This window comes from Phoca vitulina, unplaced genomic scaffold, assembly GCF_004348235.1.
Source record: "Phoca vitulina isolate PV1807 unplaced genomic scaffold, GSC_HSeal_1.0 scaffold20, whole genome shotgun sequence".
NCBI classification, from domain to species: Eukaryota; Metazoa; Chordata; class Mammalia; order Carnivora; family Phocidae; genus Phoca; species Phoca vitulina.
In genome coordinates this window covers 24,100,502-24,120,687 of record NW_022589723.1, presented here as the reverse complement: position 1 = coordinate 24,120,687, position 20,186 = coordinate 24,100,502, and the positions used below count along the sequence as shown (strand labels likewise).

The 20,186-nt window shown below is 42.1% G+C and overlaps 1 protein-coding gene across 2 annotated transcripts in view; it reads right to left on the bottom strand.

Annotated features, from left to right (window-relative positions):
- CGNL1 (cingulin like 1) overlaps positions 1-20,186 on the bottom strand; it is a 115,375-nt gene that overhangs the window by 87,030 nt on the left and 8,159 nt on the right. For both annotated transcript variants that reach the window (XM_032417277.1, XM_032417276.1), the window contains exons 2-7: positions 10,225-11,817; positions 9,362-9,456; positions 7,479-7,584; positions 4,526-4,627; positions 3,834-3,982; positions 2,317-2,452 (exon numbers count right to left, since the gene is read on the bottom strand). In XM_032417277.1, coding sequence (XP_032273168.1) covers positions 2,317-2,452; positions 3,834-3,982; positions 4,526-4,627; positions 7,479-7,584; positions 9,362-9,456; positions 10,225-11,802 — 2,166 coding nt within the window. In that variant the 5' untranslated portion in view covers positions 11,803-11,817. The remainder of the gene's footprint in view (positions 1-2,316; positions 2,453-3,833; positions 3,983-4,525; positions 4,628-7,478; positions 7,585-9,361; positions 9,457-10,224; positions 11,818-20,186) is intronic.

Genomic DNA, 20,186 nt, shown 5'->3' with positions numbered 1-20,186 from the left:
TTAAAATTCCATCTTATAATTTAAAAAATTTTTTTTTAATTTTTTTTTTTTTTGAGAGAGAGAAAGAGAGCGTGTGAGCAGGGGAGGAGGGGCAGAGGGAGAGGGAGAATCCAAGCAGGCTCCATGCTCAGCACAGAGCCCGATGCAGAGCTCTATCTCACAACCCTGAGATCATGACCTGAGCTGAAATCAAGAGTTGGACTTCACCAACTGAGCCACCCAGGCACCCCCATTTTATGATGTTTTAATATTTCAGCAACAAATACACCATTTTCAAAACCCCATTCTAATGTACCTTGTCTTTGTAACTCAGCCCCAAGAAGAAGGCGGAACCATGAGAAGCAATATAATACCATGAATGTGCTGGTTTTTAAGATAAAGGTCATTGGATAAAAAGAGGTGCTATGGAACAGGTCCAAGGCTTTCTCAGGAGAAAAGATCTAAGTGGAGACAGAGAGATAGATGCTCATGTGGGAGAAGAGAAACAATTCCCCTCTGCCCATATGGTAAATGAATTTGTGAGAACACCTATAACTGGGTAGCCACCAGTGCTCTGCTCTCTGCCACCACCAAGTCACAGGGAAGAGACTCTAAGTTCTAAAGATCAAGACCTAAAATCCCTCCAGGGAATTAGTCCAAAACGAAACAAGGAAGGGAGTGAGAAAACACTTGACCGCTGAGACTTGGAGGCAGCCAGAAACTTGAACTACAAGACCAGAACAAAGACCCAGGCCCTTAGGGGGAAAGCTGTAGAAAATGAGAAGTAAATGCTGACAAAGTACCTTTATTGTTTTATTTTTTTATGGTTTCTTCTTCTTCTTTTTTTTTTGCATTGTTCTAAATTGTGTATCATTTATTTGTTGGCTGTTCCTACAAACCAAAGCTTATAAGGAAATAAGCTTCAAAACTATGCCAAAAATACAGGGTATGATAATTATAGCCAATATCAAAACATCTAAATGGACACAGAGATACAAATTCTATTTCTGATCTTCAATTATACCCATCTCTGACCAAAAAAAAAAAATGTAGACGTTCACAACCTATGTATGTATCTACCACCTTAACAGGATTGCAGTCTAATTCAGGGAAGAGATAATGACTGTCTTTAGGAAACTACACAATAATTAACAAATGCTAAGCAGAGGAAAGAGTCACCTTCATTCACTGATTCGTGGATTGATAAGAACTAAATAGTCAATAGGGAATATACTGATATGGGCAGAAGCCAGACAGACAGCCTGTGTACATAGCAAAAGTGTTCATTCATTCATTCACTCATTCATTTATTCATAATGAATCCATCCAACCATCTCCACCAAATCTTTGCCAAGTGCTATATGTCCCAGGCACTGGAACAGCTAATGAGGATAAAACACTAAGCCAACCATCACCAGCCCTGCCTCCTGGAGCTTACACTCTTGTGGGGGCCTTAAAAAAAAAACTGTGGTAAATGCTGTATGGGCATGAACATCTTTAAAATGCTTTCCCATTACTAGCATTACTTACAAAGTGTCTTTGCCTAAAGTTTAACCTGAATCTCTTAGTGTTTAGATCTAACTTCACATTTACTGGAAATGCAGGATATAATGGAACAAGTTAACAGACACCGTGAGGAAATAACCAGACAAATCCAGAATGTGGGCCATTGGTCTGGTCTCTTTGGAAAATCAATGGAATGGAAGAAAGAGAGCAGGGAATAGGAAATTGGTGGCAGAGAAAGAGTACAATGAAGGCAATATGGGATTCTTGACTGGACTCTGGGTTGGGGGTGGAGGAAACAACTATAAAATATACTTGAGGGACAACTAGCAAATTCTGAATAAGGACCAGGTATTATTGTTATATTATAGGAATTATTCATTGTTTTAGGTATAATAATAACATTGTGGTTATAACAAAATTCCCTAATTTTTTAAAGATGCGTGCCAAAGAATTTAGGGGTGAAGTGTGGTATTATCTGTAATTTATTTTGAAATGGTTCAGCAAAGATGAATAGATGGACAGATGAAAAAAATAATAGGATAAATGAATGAACAGGAAGAAATGGGGTATGACAAAATGTTGACAACCACTGGATTTGGGTTGGGACTCTATGGGAGTTAATGAATTACTTTTTTCTACTTTTCTGTATGGTTGAAATTTTTCCTAAGACAAAGTTTAAAAACTATTACAGATGATGCTTTTATGGAATCTAGCCATAGGCATAGTGGAACATGGCTCGTAGTATCCAGACCCCGCCGCCCCTACCCACCCCACCCTCTCCAGGAAGATGGGGCCTCTCTTGACACCTTATCCCACGCCCTCCCCCCTTACCTCAATCAGAGCTCCCTTTTCCCTGTCCTCAGCTCGTTTGGCGCTGTCCAATTCATCATGCATTTCTGAGAGCTGGTCCTGGAGATCCCTGATCTCGGTCTGGTGCTGCTCCCGTTCCATCTTTACCTGGAACAGTCTAGCAGGGGAAGAAGCCCATCAGAGAGACTGTGCTAAGCCTTGCATTGTTTCATCCAGTTTGATTTCAAACCTTCAGAGGGTCAAACAGAGTCCTCTGAAGCCCCAAGGAGCCTCCCATTCTCCGTTCTATACTGAACAAGGAATCACAAACCAGAAAAGGCACTGGTAGGAACTCATGTCTACAGTCTAATTTGTCCAACAAGAAGGCAAGTGAGAATTCAAACCAATGTAATGGGGAAGGTTATGCAGTGACAGTTTCTCCCCAAAAGGAGACTGTAGGGTACTAGAATTTAGATGATAAGAAAGAAATTGACCCAAAAAAGCAGAACCTCTTTGATAATGCTTTCACTAAAGCCACCCCACTCCCTACCCCCCACCCCGCCCCCAGCCCCAGAAGAGTCAGCAAATTATGGCCTACTTGGCCAATCTGGCCCACGGCCAATTTTTGTAAATAAAGTTTTATCGGAATAGAGCCATGCTCATTCATTTATGTATTACACGTGGTCATTTGCACAATACAATGGCAGAACAAAAGGGGTCCAACAAAGACCATATGGCCCATAAACCATAAAATATTTACTACCTGATAGAAAAAGTTTGCCAACCTCTGCTCTAAATCAAACTCACAACTATTTTACCTTTTGATTTTGTAAAGTCTTTACTACACCCTAAACTTTGTTTTTTTCTCACCAATTTTTCTAAAACTAACCTCTAGGAATGTTTTTAAAGCAAAAACTACGTCATCAAAATTGCAAAGGCAATCAAATGATTTTATTATATTTTTCTTGAATTTCCTTCTGGATTTCACTCCTGCTTAGACCTTCACTTAAGACCTCCACCACGGCCGCAGAGCTTCATAGCACTGCACGTTTGCAGACTTTGGCTTCAGATCCCTTTTTCACAGATTTTAATATGATGCAATAGCAGGGCCATCTTGGCTTTGACTTTCCCTCTCTGCAGACTCAACAGAGGCATAAGCACTGGTCAGCAGCATTCAGGATAAAATTCACAAACTGGGAGATTACAGAAGTCATAGGACACGTGCTTTTTGGAGGCTGGGTCCAGGCTCCTTGAAATCTCTGTCTATAGATATCACCATTCAGTATTCCCTGCTTCTCGCTTATCAGCTCCAGGAGCCACTCTCAGGGCTTAAACTTTACAAGGCATCCTTTAAGGTATACAACGAAATTTGAAATTATTAACCTTTCTGCTTACCAGTCTTGCATGTGTCACCAGCTTCGCAATTTTACAAGGTAAGAGGGAGAAAAGGAAGGGTCAGCAGCCCCTCTAAATATTTGGAAGGCTGGATAGTATTAAACAGACAAAAAGATTCTGGCTACATCGGATGCAGGAACCAAGGCTCTTGGCCCAGAACTCACTCCTCCAGGTTCTTCCGGAGCTCCCCTTCGCTCTCTTCCAGGCGCTGCTGCAGCACGGAATTCTCTTCCACTTTACTGTCGTGCCGGCCCTGGAGCTCTTCCAAGCTTGCTCTCATTCTCTCTCTCTCTTCTTTCATGTTCTGCTGATTCTAAGATGAATACATGTGATTTTCAAGTACCTCCACTGAACGTTAATGCAATCCCACAGAAGACTACCTCAAAACTCTGATGGACTCCATGTCTTTGCACTCATTTATTAAACAACTTAATCAACCTATATGACTACGCCTGGGAGTTTGCAACTAGAAAGAACATTAAATACTGAATGAGTTGTAATACTTCTAAGAGAAATACAAAGACAGCTAAACCTCAGTCTGCTACTTCTATTACTCAGTTTGGATATTTAATATGCATTTAGTTTCCTACTGGCCTGCCTGAATCCAACAGTGTTTTACTCTGTCAAAGCAAACTGTGTCTATGGGCTTCGATTACTTTAAAAAAATTAAAAATTAAAAAAAAAGTTCTTTGGACAGCAGGAGCCAAATATACAGGAATTTACTCAGTGATGAGAGGAATATTTCTTTTGGGGGGAAAAAAACTGGCTTTCGCTTCCCTTGAGCACCCAGATTTGCTTAAAATATTCTTTGCAAGACAGAAATTTAAAAAATAACATAAAAGGAAAAATCAGATACCTTGACTTCCAGTTGAAGCTTTCTCTGAAGTTCAGCTACTTCTGTGGTCAATTTGTTTTTCTGTTCCAACAGGTCTCTGACTTCAGGCGAAGAATTAGAAGCCTGTAATTAATTGCAGAGATAACCTAACGTACATGTTCGAGATGCTTTCTTTTCTTTCTCCCAAAATGTAATGCGAGCAGTAACATCAAACTCTTAAGACCCAATTCACATGTAAACCCCTCTAGAGAAAGGGGCACAAGGAAACCTTCTGGGGGTGATCAGAGTGCTCTGTATCTTGATCAGGGTGGTGTGTGCATGGACACACACCTATATTAAAAATTCAATGAACTAGACAGTTAAGATTTGTGCGATCTACTGTATATAAGTCATACCCCAATAAAACAATGTAAAAAGATAAAAAATAAGTATTTGTTGAAGATCCCTCTACTGCCTAAGGTTATAACCAAAGCCCATGTTTCTGTGTTCCCAAGGCCTTTCGTACAATCCATCTATTACAGAACTTCCATTGCACTGGGAATCATTATTCTAGAACCTGAGATTTTCTTGCTCTCTGCATATGTCTGTATACAAGTAGTAAATAAATGTATGTTGGCTGAATTGGCTTTCTTCTTTTAGATGCTACATTGCCATAATGAAGGGAGATGTAACAAAGAGGGGTCTGATTAGAGAGTCTATTAGAAAACAGACTCTGATCTGAGTATGAATATTAACGATCTCTTTTTTTTCTTCCATGGATATAATAACAGGATGATGCTCTCGAAAGGATTTGGCTAAAATCCTACAGCAAAGTGGTTAGAACACCACAAAAGGGGAGGAAAAGGGATAAAAGCAGGAATCAAAGCTAGAAAAAGCCGTCTTGGCTCTCACGCGCCTGAATCCAGGTGTGAGCTGTGTGTGATGAACTTGGAATGAGGTACTTCCTCACCTACTCCTGTGAAGTTAACCGAACCCAACCATCAACAAAAACACAGGATTTCCTATTTTCTTAGGCAAAATGAGAACAATCCATTATGGAAATCTAAATCCAACCCAATGAGGGAAATTGTACATTGTTCTTGCCCAAACGAAAACTCTACCTACTCTGCTGTTTCCAGTATGGTCTTTCCTTCTCTCACAGGAAATCACTCAACTGACACCAAAAAGATAAAACTCCAAAGCCTCTGGCCACAGATAATCAGATTCAGAAAATAACAGGGAAAGAACAAGAGTAGAAAAGTCTGGGCAATTAAGCAGTCATGGTGAATGAATGAACGGAATGAAATTCTACAAATACCACACTATTCATTCCTGTTCAAAGCCCATCGGTGATGGCCCATCACCGTTAGCCAAAAATGGAAACTTCTGTGATATCCAAGGTCCCTTCTATCTGGCACTTCCTCTCCACACCCTGGCTCTCTGCTCCAGCTACACTAAATCACCTCCAGTCCCCTAAACATAGCGAACACGTACCTCTTTGTATTTGTTCATGCTGGTCCCTCTACCTAGAACATCCTGCCTTCCCTTCTTCTCCCAGAGACTTCTTTACTTTTTTTAAGACACTGTTAGTGTCCCAGATTCCAGAGGGCTTAACCTAACTTCCCTAGTTTGGTCTGGATACCCATAGTCTGTGACCCACAATGACAATCTTAACATCAAGGCCAAAGGATATGTTCACCCTAAAAATATGCAGGTGAGTGAAAAGCAAGAGTCACAGTGGTAATTTGGATTTAAGAGTTTTAGCACAAAACCCCTACACCAATTTTAAGAACTATGTAGAGCCCCCGAAGCCTGCCTATAAGCAAGGTGTATAATTTAAAGATTCCCCCATGGGAATAGTTCGTGTGTGTGTGTGTGTGTGTGTGTGTGTGTGTGTGTGTGATCGTTCTACTGGATGCCATAGCAGCAGTCATGGGTTAGCTGAGTGCTGAACAGTAGAGAAAAGAGGGAGCTGATGCCTAAGAACATCCTGTATACCTATGTTTCCAAAGTGACAAAGAAGCTATAGGCAAACTTCCTGTGAATGGTCTCTGGTATACTCTTTCCTTTGCACGCAGAATTCCCCGGGAGGGAAAGAGAAGACACACAAGCAAGAAGTGGGTCCCAATTCAAGGTGGTGCAGGATTGAGGAACAAGCTTTTAGTCGTCCCTCTCAAATGTTGCTTCCTGTCAGGACACAAGGTGTGTCTGGCATGTAGCAGATGTTCACCAAACATGGGATGACTCCTTTAACAACCAAAAAAATCTCCACATCCCAACTGTAATTCAGCACAATAAATGAAACAGGCAGTTTTTTTAAAAAGAATTTGGCCCCACTCCACTTCTTCCTTTCTCTTCCACCCATGCTGGTTGGCTTCACCAGTCTCTATTCCTTATTCTCCTATTCTTATCCTCTTATTTCTTATTCTCTGAAGTTCTAGAGCTTCCTTCAATACCTTGGATATGTTAGGGTTCTCCGACCATGATTCCATTCCGTTCTTCCTATTTTTATTTTCTCTCTCTCTCTTTTTTTTTTTAGATTTTATTTATCTGAGAGAGAGAGAAAGAGAGAGAGAACACGAGGGGAGAGAGGGTCAGAGGCAGAAGCAGACCCCCTGCTGAGCAGGGAGCCCGATGTAGGACTCGATCCTGGGACTCCAGGACCACGACCTGAGCCGAAGGCAGTCGCTTAACCAACTGAGCCACCCAGGCGCCCTTATTTTCTCTTTCTAAAGTTCACCACCTTTTTGTTTCATCGTGTTATATGTTATATATTTTTTAAATAAAATCTCTTTAAAAACCTTGCTGAAAAAAAGGCAGGTGCACAATAATATTTACAACATGATCTTCCATCTTAGGTCCTGCTCCCTACTCAGGTAACTTCCCACTTACTGCAATAACCAAATGTACAGGAATGTACAGGCTGAAGAAAGAGCAATTTGTTTGCCACATTCCAAGTTAAATGCCCTCTGCAGAATACAGAACTCCAATTTACTTGATTATTTCCTTGTGTGCTCCCTGCTGCTCGAGACTTTAAAGTCTGGATTTTCTCAAAGACCAGGTTGACTTTCCGTTTAGTTGCGTCATCATTATCGGTGCTTCTGGAAAAGAGGCAGCAGAAAAAACAGTGAGGGGTACAACCATGGGTCTCAAGATACTTTAGGTGCCACAACATACAAACAACAGAGCCGTTTAAGAAGATAAACTGCAAGAGGTATGAATTAATTAAGGCTGCAGGCAAAGCCAGTGTGAGAAGAACAGGATGGATGGTGTACTTCTCTTCAAATAAACTGTTCTATGTTAACACTAAATTTGGAATGAGGGGTCCCATTTCCAAGCATGTGAAAGAGATGTACCCACATTCTAAGCCTGGAGAAAACATACAGTGAAAATTCAGTAATTTGTTGTTTGACTCAACTGACTTATATTCATTCCAGCAAGGAATTTCTTCTGTGTGTCTCTCTCACACACAACCACATCCACACACTTTACTTGTAAATCTTACGCTAAGAATGATTTACAGTGACTTTAACTGGTTTTTAGCCTGTGTTTAAAAAAATAAATCGCCCAAGAGGAGACTATCAATACCCCAGCTCTTTGTCTACACTTTCACAGGTAATGATCAGATAGAGTTTGTTGTGGTTTGTTTTTTAAAGATTTCATTTATTTACAAGCAAGCGAGAGAGAGAGAGAGAGAGAGAGAGAGCACAGAGGGAAGGGAGAAGCAGACTCCCCACTGAGCAGGGAGCCCGACGCAAGGCTCGATTCCAGGACCCCAAGATCATGACCTGAGGCCAAAGGCAATCGCTTAACCGACTGAGCCACCCAGGCGCCCCCAGATAGAGTTTTACTAACTTCGACCACACCTTCTATCACACATACCTGGCAGTTAGGAAAAAAATTTTAAATAAGTTTCCTCAAATAGTCACCTCCTGTTAAAGTCTGTTTCACCAGTCTCTCAATACATCATGAGCAAAAAAATACAGCAACAACTAGTTCTTAGCTAGAAGAATCTGCTCGGTTACTCCCCACCCCACCCCCATGCCAAAAAGAGCCCCTCTCTTACATTCTGAACCTATTTTGTCAGCTCTTTAATTGTAAGGTACGATGCAAAAATATGAAGCGTTTTGATACCAATGAGTATTTGCCAAGTGACTTGCAGTCACGTCAGGTTGTAAAGCTTTTTTTCCTTTTTAATCCTTTCTGATGAGACAATGGAAACAGAAAGTGCAAATTCCTGACCTAATATCTAAGCAAGGACTGAAAACCAGATTACTCAAACTCAACCTCCAAGATAAGTATGTGAAAAGCAGTGCTTTTAAATGACTCATACATGCTTTAAAAATCATGGGAGCAGGGGCTCCTGGCCAATGTCAACTCCAGGGAGGGGAAGAAGTGGTTTTATTTAATAAAGGGGTTTTATTTAATAAAGGCTAATAAGGGGACGACTGATTACTACTATATGCATGAAGAACTCAAGGTGGCAGACTCAAGTCAAAACTGAAGAGTAGACATTCTTCCCATCTTTGAACTTCTTTTTAAACAATAAGGAGTCATTTGAAAAATAGGGGCCCGTGGCTGGCCCAGTCGGAAGAGCATGACTCTTGATCTTGAGGTCGTGAGTTCAAGTCCCACATTGGATGCAGAGATTACTTAAAAAAATAAATTATATATATAAATTCATTTTCCCCCTGCTCTTCACACCCACGACCCACGACTCAAATACTGTTATGCAAACTTCAGCCATTGACTCCTAAGCCTCAAAGAGTTCGCACAAGGGCAGGAAGGGAGGGGAAAACACAAGGTCTCAGAAAAGGAAATTAAGACCCCCCCCCCCAGAAAGGACAAGACTTTGCTCCTTTAAGGAAAATCACTAACCCCTCTTTGAGGTAATTGTAAAGTATCTGCTTGGCCGTCTCCTCATTGGTTTGTTGAGTAAGCTCTTGCTGGCCTTTCAACAGATCCGGTGTGGCCTGGAACATAAAGCCTGTTATTAGACCACAGGATGAAGTTTCCAGGAAGAAGGCAAAACCCTGATGCAGAAGCTTCCAAACACATTCCTACTTTCCAAAAACAATTCCTCAGGTAAGGATCCTGATTACAACTGGCTCCACCACTTAGTAGCTCTGTAACCTTGGGCAACTTACTTCACTTTGCCTCACCTCAATTTTCTCACCTGTAAATGGAGATTAATAGTACCTACCTTCATAGGGTTGGTGCAGTCCTAGAATCTATAACAAATAGTGCCTGACACTTACCAACCTTATCATCATTTTTACCACTATCATTATTTTTTATTGGTACTACCAAAACACTAAATATACCACTTAAGTAAATTCCGTCACTTTAGGATTCACCTAAATTAAAATTAACCTAATTTCTCAGGCCAGATATTAACCCAGTCACTCAGTGTCATGAGAAAAGTCAATATATCTACACAACCTAAGCACTGAACCTCTGTGTGGAAACAAATTCTGCACACCTTCAGATGTCACACACACACACAGAGAAATCAAGCACATAGTGTCAGGTCACTTGACAGACAGGACCACAATGGGATTCTAGCTGTACCTGAGTTAACTTGGAAAACCACACAATTGGCAGTAAGTTGAAAACTCTGTAGGGGAAAACTGACACAAATCAGATATGCAGTTAGTGATTCAGGACAGAGGGTCTGCATTCCGGTAGCCTCCTACAGCTAGCATTCCCTGAGCATTACCTCAGGCCCACCTGAGCATTACCTGAGTACCGGAAGTAAATGTCTTCACAGAAATCTTCTTGCCACCGGAGTCAGGCGAAGTTGCTAGCGCCCGATTCTGTAACATCAGCGTCGCAGTGGCTGTTTTGATTTCCTCCTCCTTTTTATTCTGTGCTGGGAGGGAAGATGCGTGCGTGTTTGTACTCTGCCGACCACCTGTGTTTTCTGGAACTTTCCCATCCTTGCTCTGCTGGGGAGGCCTGAGGTGGGCCCCCTGCAGCTTGGCGAAGGCCCGGCCCACGCTCTGTCTCCCCCGGTGCTCCTGAGCAGGTGACCTCTGCGGGCACACCTGCGACGGGCGGAGGAGGTGTTCGCTGGACTTGCCCAGGTTCCGGCTAAATTCGTTCAGGTACTCGGCGTTCCCCTGCAGACCAAAAGGAAAGGCACTATCCACGCTTCTGGACCGCTTCCTGTCTTCCGGGTTGATTCTGTTTCGCTTCCCAGACCTTCCTCTCCTCTGGAGCCCAGGTTTTTGGTCAAACTTTTCAATCAATTGATCCACACCAGGAATTGATCCTGTATCAATATCCCGCCCAGTTCCTGGCAAGAAGGGGATATACCGTCTGTTTTCATGACGATTTACATTGTCGGCATGGATGGCACATTCCTGATCATCAAGTAAAAATCTGTACAAAGAGTTGGCCGAAGTGGGAGTTGCCGATGAGGAAGAGGACCTCCGGGACCGAGCTCCATCCAGCACAGGTCCCGCTGAATCCTGTCGCCGGAAGGGAAGCACGTCCGGCCTGGCTTTCTTGGTTTCGGGATGGGTGTGTGGGCTGTGGGCCATCAGGGACCTCCCACTAGGGGAAAGGGCCTCCTCCACCAGCCCCTCCTTGGCGCAGCTCTGAACATTTACGCACACTGAGGTCTGCTTCTTGGGGTCATCGATGACCACAGAGCTGCACAAACGAATGGCCGTCATGCTGGATTTGCCCACATCTTCCAAAGGAGGGCTGGTAGGCTGGGAGCTACCAGGTTTGGGGAAGCAAGTCCAAGCCTTCTTATTGTTGGAACCTTCTTCTGTTAAAGTGTTTAGCCAATTACTCCCAGGAGGCTGATGATTTTGCAAGTTCAATTCATTCTTTTCAGGGTCATAGGGCTGCAAAAGCTCTGGATGCCTCTGAAAGTTCAACATGTGGGATGGTTTCACTGGCCCCTCTTTGCATTCTAGAACCCCATTCTTGCCCTCAAAGAGAGAGGATTGTTTCAGGTTTCTTACTGGGCTGGGTTGGGCATAAGGATTTTCTGGGAGCTGCAATTCTTCTGCGCTGCTCTCCTCCAGCACAGACCCATTGCTGGAATGCAGGGGCAGGTTATTTATCATTGGAGATGGAAATGGTGGCCCATTTTCAGGAAAAGATGTGCCTGTCAGACACCGCTCCGTGTTATTCAGGACTATGTAGGGGTGGCCATCGATTCCCTGCACCCGGATACTGACACCATAGGAGCCTGCCTTAGAGTGTTGGGAATTCCTTGATTTTTTGCTATCATCACTCGCGAGTCTCAGATGGACGCCATATTCTTGCTGCACATGTTGATATTCACCGAAATACAGCTCCATGGTTCACTGTTCCCGCTACCAGGGAAAGATGGGGTAAAAAGAGGACATTAGGTTAGAATTACATCTGGTTTTTGTTTTTTGGTTTTTTTAAAGATTTTATTTATTTATTTGACAGAGAGAGACACAGCGAAAGAGGGAACACAAGCAGAGGGAGTGGGAGAGGGAGAAGCAGGCTTCCCGCAGAGCAGGGAGCCCGATGCGGGGCTCGATCCCAGGACCCTGGGATCATGACCTGAGCCAAAGGCAGATGCTTGACGACTGAGCCACTCAGGCGCCCCGAGAATTACATCTGCTTAAATGAAGATGATGAGGGGAAAGTTCCAAGAAAATACAACACTTTAACCAGCAAGGACACTTCAACCAAATGCTCATCCAAACAAGCCTTTCTGGATGCCCTCCGTGACCATGGTTTTGTCAACACCGGGCTTGAACCATGGCCTCTGGGGGGACGACAGGCATAAGAACCTGACACCTTTGGCATAACCTCCTTATTCTGTTTCTAGCTGACAGGCCATTCTGGTTGCTTTGTTTTTTTTCCTTAGTTGGTTTCCTCACACCTTATGCTATTTATTTTTAACCAATAGGATGTTCCAGTTACTAGCATTTGAGAACAAGGTACTTTTCCATGAAACGATTAAGACCGAAGGCACTCTGATGTTCACCATTTTCTCTTTTCTCCTGTACTACTGATCTTCCTGTTGGAATAGCACTTTCAACCTTTTTTATGCACAATCTTGCTTTGAAATCTTTCTATTTATTTGGATATGATGTGCAGAACATTGTTTTATTTTGTTCCTGAGACTGCCAATGAGAGCAAATGATTAAAAATAATTTTTCATCATTTTTTTCTTACCAAAAAGGTTCCAGTAACACATGGATCTGAAAAATGTTACAAAAAACTAAAGAATTAGGGCCCCTTATTTTGGGATGTGTCCTAATGCCAAGAATCAGTGCCATCACCCTTCTGGGGCATGGCCACCGTTGTCAGAGACAGAACACAGATCACCAGGCAGGACGCCCAACCCACCCCACACTCTGAGGCCTCCCACCAGAAATTCACTTCCACCCCCTCTAGGGAACCCCAACAGCAAAGAAGCCCCAGGAAGAGCAGTAACAACTGGTCACACATAACAGCTGTCTCATTTCTTTCACTGCTAGGGGCCTTTTTCAGTTTTCTTTCTATTCTGGAGTCAGTCTAGTAGCACATTTTCCAAGAAAATCATCTATCTGATCCACATTTTCAAGTTTATTTGCACAGTTTTACAAAATGTAAATCATTTCATCTCCTTTATAATTTCTCATTATCCAGTTGTGTTTATTTGTGCTTCTTCACCTAATTCTTGACTGAGCAAGTAAAATGTGTATCTATATATATTTTTTAAAAATAATTGTTCTCCTAAAGAGTAGCTCTCAAGATTTCACAATCATTTCTCTTTTTTAATTTTCTTATTGAGTTCTAGCTTGATCTTTATTATTTCCTTCTGCTCTCCTTTGTTTTGTTGTTCAGTATCCAATTTCTTGACTTGCATGCTTCATTTATTTATTTTTCTTTTTTTTTTTTAAGATTTTATTTATTTATTTGAGAGAGAGAGAGCATGAGAGGGGGGAGGGTCAGAGGGAGAAGCAGACTCCCTGCTGAGCAAGGAGCCTGATGTGGGACTTGATCCCGGGACTCCAGGATCAAGAATTGAGCTGAAGCCAGTCGCTTAACCAACTGAGCCACCCAGGCGCCCTATTTTTATTCTTTAATTACATCCCATGAGTTGTGATATCTGACTGTCAGTTAGGAACTGTGTTGGCTCCTACTAAAAAAGAGACCCAAAATAGCAACTTTAGAGTTAGGATTTTTTTTTTCCCCAGAGGCAGGAAGTCCAAGGCCAGAATGGATGGCAGTATATTTCTGAGGAATACCTCTTTTATCTTTCCACTCATCTACTTTTAGCATGTATTAGTCACCCTAGGATTACAAAATGGTTAACCCAGCATCACATATGCCAAAGGTTTATTAGGTCAGCTGAGTCAACCTTTTTAAGGAGCTTTCCTGGAAGTCCCACCCACCACTATTATTTTATATCTATCTCATTGGTGAGAACTTAATCATATGGCCACCCCCATCTACAAGGACAGATTGAGAAACAGGAATGTTTAGCTGGTCATTGACACTCTCAATAAAATCAATGTCCTGTTAACGCTGGGAAGGCAGCCAGTAATTTCTACCACAGTAATGTTTCTATCATGATTTCCTACATAGTCTCAATCTATGGATTTGATTTTTTCTTTGACCCATGAGTTGTTTTCGAGAAAGTCTTTTCATATCCAGTATGTTTGCTGTTGTGTTGTTTTGGCTTGGAGGGTCCTTATTTCTGTATGTTGTGAATTTCTACATGTACTGTAGTCAAAAAATTAAGTTTCTATTATTCCTTCCTTTTTAAATGTATTGAGGTTTCCTTTGTGGGCAAATGTATGGATAATTTTTGTCAACATTTAAAGGGTAATGGGCGTAGTCTCTTTTTTAAGGCATGGCATTCAAAATATATCCATACAACTTTACCAATTATTTATTCAGCTATAGTACATCCTGACTTATTTTGTCTTTCCAATTTGTCTTGGGTCTGCCTGGATACATCTGTCTCCTACTAGCCTAGTGTTGTCACTTCTGCTTGGTGATTATTCTTCTAAATGTAGAACATGTTAGACATCATCACCCCCAATTTTACAAACGGGAACAACTTAGAGAAGGACATTCATCTGCAAATCCCTTATTAACTCACCAACCCCAATGATTTCATGATGCCTACTTGTATTTTCAGAGGTATCCTAACAGTATTAGGCAATTTCATTTTTAATCGAAGTAAAACAAGATATAATGAAAACTTGGACTCTCCAGCTTCCCTTCTCCACCCAGTCACATTCCCCAGAGGAAACCAATTGCAAATTTTAGCTATTTCTCTGATACTCACCTCCATGGTGCACGGTAACATGCCTAGCTGCAATTGCCTAACTTACCAGTTTTACATATGGGAGATGACACACCATACATGCAAATTTCTCATTCTGTTAGCTTCTCAATAATATTATTTATATTATGATTATACATTATTTATATATTATTTTGATATATATTGTTATGACTATTTAAATATTTATTCATTAAAGAGCCAAACTGTAGACTCTGGCCATCTTTCCTTATAAAACTTTAACTTTTCTAGGGTTAATATCTGATTGCTATTCTCACTTGTCTTCTTTTTGATACACCTACCTATCCTTAAATCCTTTCGTCAGCGACATTCCATGTTAGATGCTTACCAGCACTAATTTCAAAATAACCAAACTATCAGATAATGTGGTGATCTTTTCTCCTGGTGCCCTCCCTTCTGCAGCCTTCCATCCTCCCGCCTTATATTAGGGTCTGGTTTGCTCTCTTCCTTGCATATTGTTTCCTAAGTTTCCTCTTTCTTAGTTTACCCAATTGGTCTGAGGGAGCTCACTTCCAGTAGCTTTTTTTTCTTTTTAAGATTTTATTTATTTATTTGACAGAGAGAGAGAGAGCAAGCACAAGCAGGGGGAGCGGGAGAGGGAGAAGCAGGCTCCCCACCGAGCACACAGCCCTATGTGGGACTGAATTCCAGGACCTGAGCCAAAGGCAGATGCTTAACTGACTGAGTCACCCAGGTGCCCTCCAGTAGCTTTTTAAGAGGTCCAAGGGAGTAAACTTTTTGAGTCCTTGTGTTTTGAAAAATATCTTTATTCTATGCTTACTTTTGATTGATAGTCTAGCTGGATTTAGAATCCAGGTTAGAAATAATTTTCCCTCTGATTTTTTTTTTAATTTTTTTTCCCCCAAAGATTTTATTTATTCATTTGACAGAGAGAGATACAGCGAGAGAGGGAACACAAGCAGGGGGAGTGGGAGAGGGAGAAGCAGGCTTCCCGCGGAGCAGGGAGCCCGATGCGGGGCTCGATCCCAGGACCCTGGGACCATGACCTGAGCAGAAGGCAGACGCTTAATGACTGAGCCACCCAGGCGCCCCTCCCTCTGATTTTTTAAAGTATTACTCCATTATCTTGTAGCTTCCAGGGATGCCGTTAAGAATTCTTCTATTAAGACACCCTTTCCTCTGTGTGTGCCCTGTGTACTTTTCTCTGACAGTTTTTAGGACCTTTTCTTTGTCCCTACTATGGCTGAAATTTCACCATGATGTATCTGAGTGAGGGTTTTATATAACATGGGCACTTAATATACTTCTTCAATTTGAAAATTCATGTCATTAGTTCCATGAAATGTTCTGGTATTATTTCTGTGATAATGTTCAAAGAACCATTTTATTTTGGTTTTGGTTTTTGCATCTAAGATATTAGTAATGTTGCATCTTTTAGACTGAGTTTCAATTTTTGGATTTTTTTCCTCATCTACTTTTCAACTCTGTCCTTTTCGTTTTACTTTTTGAGAGCTACATCCTCAACTTCTTTTAAAACTCAAGTATTTAATTTGTAATCCCCATTATCTCCTTCTTGTTCTCTAATTGGTCCTGTTTCATAAATGCTATTCTCGGGGCGCCTGGGTGGCTCAGTCGTTGGGCGTCTGCCTTCGGCTCAGGTCATGATCCCAGGGTCCTGGGATCGAACCCCACATCGGGCTCCCTGCTCGGCGGGGAGCCTGCTTCTCCCTCTCCCACTCCCCCTGCTTGTGTTCCCTCTCTCGCTGTGTCTCTGTCAAATAAATAAATAAAATCTTTAAAAAAAAAAAAACATAAATGCTTTTCTCATTTTAGACATGAAATAGCTTCTCTCTCTCTCTCTCTCTCTCTCTCTCTCTCTGAAGATACTGACTATAATTTTCAAAAGAAAATGTTTTTTTCTGCTTTCTGCAGTATCTCCATCTTCTGTAAGGTTTCTCTTTGCTGGTTTGCTTTGGTCCTTTCTTTCCTGTTGAAGCCTTTCCTAAGAGGACTCAGATCCTTGGCTGCCTGATCCTATTTAACAGTAAAGTACTAAAAGCAGTTTGGAGCCTCTGCAAGTGGGAAGAGGAGTTATTAGCTGACGAGCTTCAAGGAATGGGGGTGTACCAAGATTTCCAATGAGGGACATGCACATTTCAGTATCTGGGGCATTTTTTTCTGGATTGGTTTGATTTCTCAAGGAAAGAATCTTCCAATCCATTGATGGGGCTGCACAAGCCTGGCTGCTGGCATTATGGGACAGGGCAGGGGAAGGGCATGGAGGTCCCAGCTCTCATTCAATCCCCCTGTTTTCAGCCGTCCATACCTCCTTCCAAGATTACTCCAGTTCAATTTCTCCAGGGAACAGACCTCCAGTCTGCTGATTGACCTCCTCCAGTGGGGAGGGGAGCAGACACAGATGGGTGTCTAGATACCAGGGTGTAGAGAGGGCCCTGGAGGGCTAGCTGTTCAAGGCACTCACATAATTCCCTAGGTTTCAGCCCCTCATCCCCGCCTCCTACGGCAACCAACCGATGCCTTCCATCTCTGAGCCTCCCAGCAGCTCTGCAGGGAAGTCACCTCGTTTCTCCACCACCACCAATTCAATGGTCTCTCTTCCATTTGTGAGCAAGCTCTCCTCCACGAGGTCTGACATTCTTTGTCTTTGTAGCTTGAAACATTTTTGCGCCTTTACTATCTTTTCAGTGGGATTTTGAAAAGGGATAAATCCCCTGCTTGTAAACTGATCTAGCTTGACAAAGCTAATAATATTTATAAAATACTTCAGTACTAGACCAAGAACAGCAAGCGTGTCTTAGACCGAGGAAGCAATGCACAGAGGCCAAGACCAGAATGCCTGGGTGTGTCCCAATCCTGCGCGGAACAACACTGGCTTGTGTTATTCTGGATCTCTAGAAGTGTTTGCACTCATTAAAGTTTATAACAAATACTTTTTTAACAGAAGAGTTTCTGAACAAACAAATGTGTTCACTGCAATGCTTTGTTTATGATATTTGCTAAATGGGGTCACATTTTACTCACCAATAATCTCTTCTGCGCTGACTCTGAGTTTTCTATGAAAATATTTCTCCTTAATATTTATTAATAAAATTCTTTTCTAGGGTTTTACAGCCCTTTTCATTAGCTGCTGCTACTATAGTCAACACTAATCACATTTCAATCTTTGAATAAGGCCACCTCGGTTTATTATAGTCTTAGCTCTCTGTTAGCAAATTAATCCGCATATTTGAATTTCATGAAATGTCCACAATTTACATTTCCTTGACAACAAACCTCAATCCAATATTTTTGCAGAATGACATTTCTCAGCTGGGCACTGGTGTTTTAAACAAATGTGGATTTCCTTCCCAATCACAGTGTAAACACTGAATTAATGAATGAATTTAAGGACAGCTGTTCATTTTCAGACACCAGGCCACACCACCATCCTAATACGCTCCACAGAACACACTTGCTCAGTTGGGGACTAAGCCCAACCAAGAACTTACATAATTTGGCAATAAGTGCAGACCAATTGCCAGGATGTAACGTTGTGGCACTTGGCAAATAAAAGTGGTGTTTTGGAGTGGAAATAATGCTTTTGGAAAAGACTACTAAATGATGATAATTGCTTTAGTTAGCGAGATCAATGAGTGTGTTTCTGAGTAAGAACAAAGAGCTTAGCACTTGAAAGAACGATGAACATATGCCAGACAGAAACAGTTCCTCTCTCTGGGACATCACATGTTATCAGCTGGGCACAGAGATTAGTCACAATGCTGGGCCACACATCCCCACCTCATCGCTCTAATTCCCTGTGGCACCGCTAAGACCTGGAAGCCTATGCACCAGCCCCTCCAAAGGCCCTGCCAACTACCGTGGAAACAGAGTCAGGCATTCGGAAACGTCTCCGCCATGGCTTGCCCTCCCTCCTGAGGCTAACAGTCCCCACGAGCCAGGCCAGGCTGGCCCAATCACCCAGCAAGGCACCTGGCATGGGAGAGGGATTCTGTGTATGTTTGCTTGGAATAAGTAACTCCTGTTTTATCATACAAGTCATTTAAAAGAGCGTCTAAAACAGGGGTAGGGAGCTAATGAGCCTCCTCAGAGGTCTTGAGCTTCATTCCAGGAAATAAGAAGTGAGTCCCAAACCAAAAAGTCATTTCCCCTGAATGGGATTCTCTGGCTGTCCCGCTCAGAGGGAAGCTACTACCAGTCTGATGATACACAAACCAACACTTCTAAAGAGTGGACAAAATGTTCACTCCTAAGACTTGCTTGTAGGACAGGTGGGAAGGCTGAATTTTGGGGGTAATATCCGTAGTAGAACTTCAACTAGATGAAAGTGAAAAATCAGAGTGTGAAAAGCCAAAGAGTAGCAAAATGCATACTGGTTTTTAAATGTGCATATTCCCAAACATGACAGAGACAGGCAGTCTTACCTAAACTAAGCTTTATATTCTTTCTTTTCTTCCTTCCTGTCTACCTATCAGTTCTGTGGGGCCAACATAGGAAACTGAACAAACTTTTAAGATTTCAAAGGAAATGTCTTCACATAGTCAAGCCTTGGGAACTCCCTGGGAAAACAATTCCAAAACTAAGCTCTGAGGTTAGAAAATGACAGCAGAGCTTGCTGGCTGACCCACACAGTTCAGTACGGTCTGAGGAAGAGGAGAATGACAACCAGCATCTTAAATGACAATGACGACCAAAAGTTTTCCATTTGGGGGCAAAAAATTAAATTTTTAATATTGAGTGCTGCGTCTTCCCCCTAAACCCACCCACCTCACACAAAAAGTAAAGTGGATAAAGAGAAGGGGGAGGAAAAAGCCTGTAGAAAGTCTCCTTTTATGCAAAGGATGGATGCTTTGGAGAATCAACCAGGACTCTAAGGATCTAGGACTAACCAATCTGACCACACTCAGACTGGAGCACGGGTGCCAAGTTGGCTTTCCAGGGGCCCCCACGTCTCCTCTGGAAGTCTGCCATGGATGGTCCCCATGGATGGTCCCACTACATCCGTCTCTGTTCCATTTTTGTCCATTTTGATCCCACTCCTCTTTCCTTACCTGGTTAGCATGTGTGTTACCAATAAATTTATAATGTTCTTTTCTTCCTATTTTTTTTAAGATTTTATTTATTTATTTATTTATTTATTTATTTATTTATTTATTTGACAGAGAGAGAGAGAGTGAGCACAAGCAGGGGGAGCAACAGGCAGAGGGAGAAGCAGACTCCCCGCTGAACAAGGAGCCTGATGTGGAACTTGATCCCAAGACCCTGGGATCATGACCTGAGCCGAAGGCAGATGCTTAACCAACTGAGCCACCCAGGCGCCCCTTTTCTTCCTAACTTTAATTCTAAAATTCGGTGACTGACATTTTATATTCTACATGGTCTCTGAAAAAAAATACAGAATTCATGTCCAAACAATGTTGAAGATAT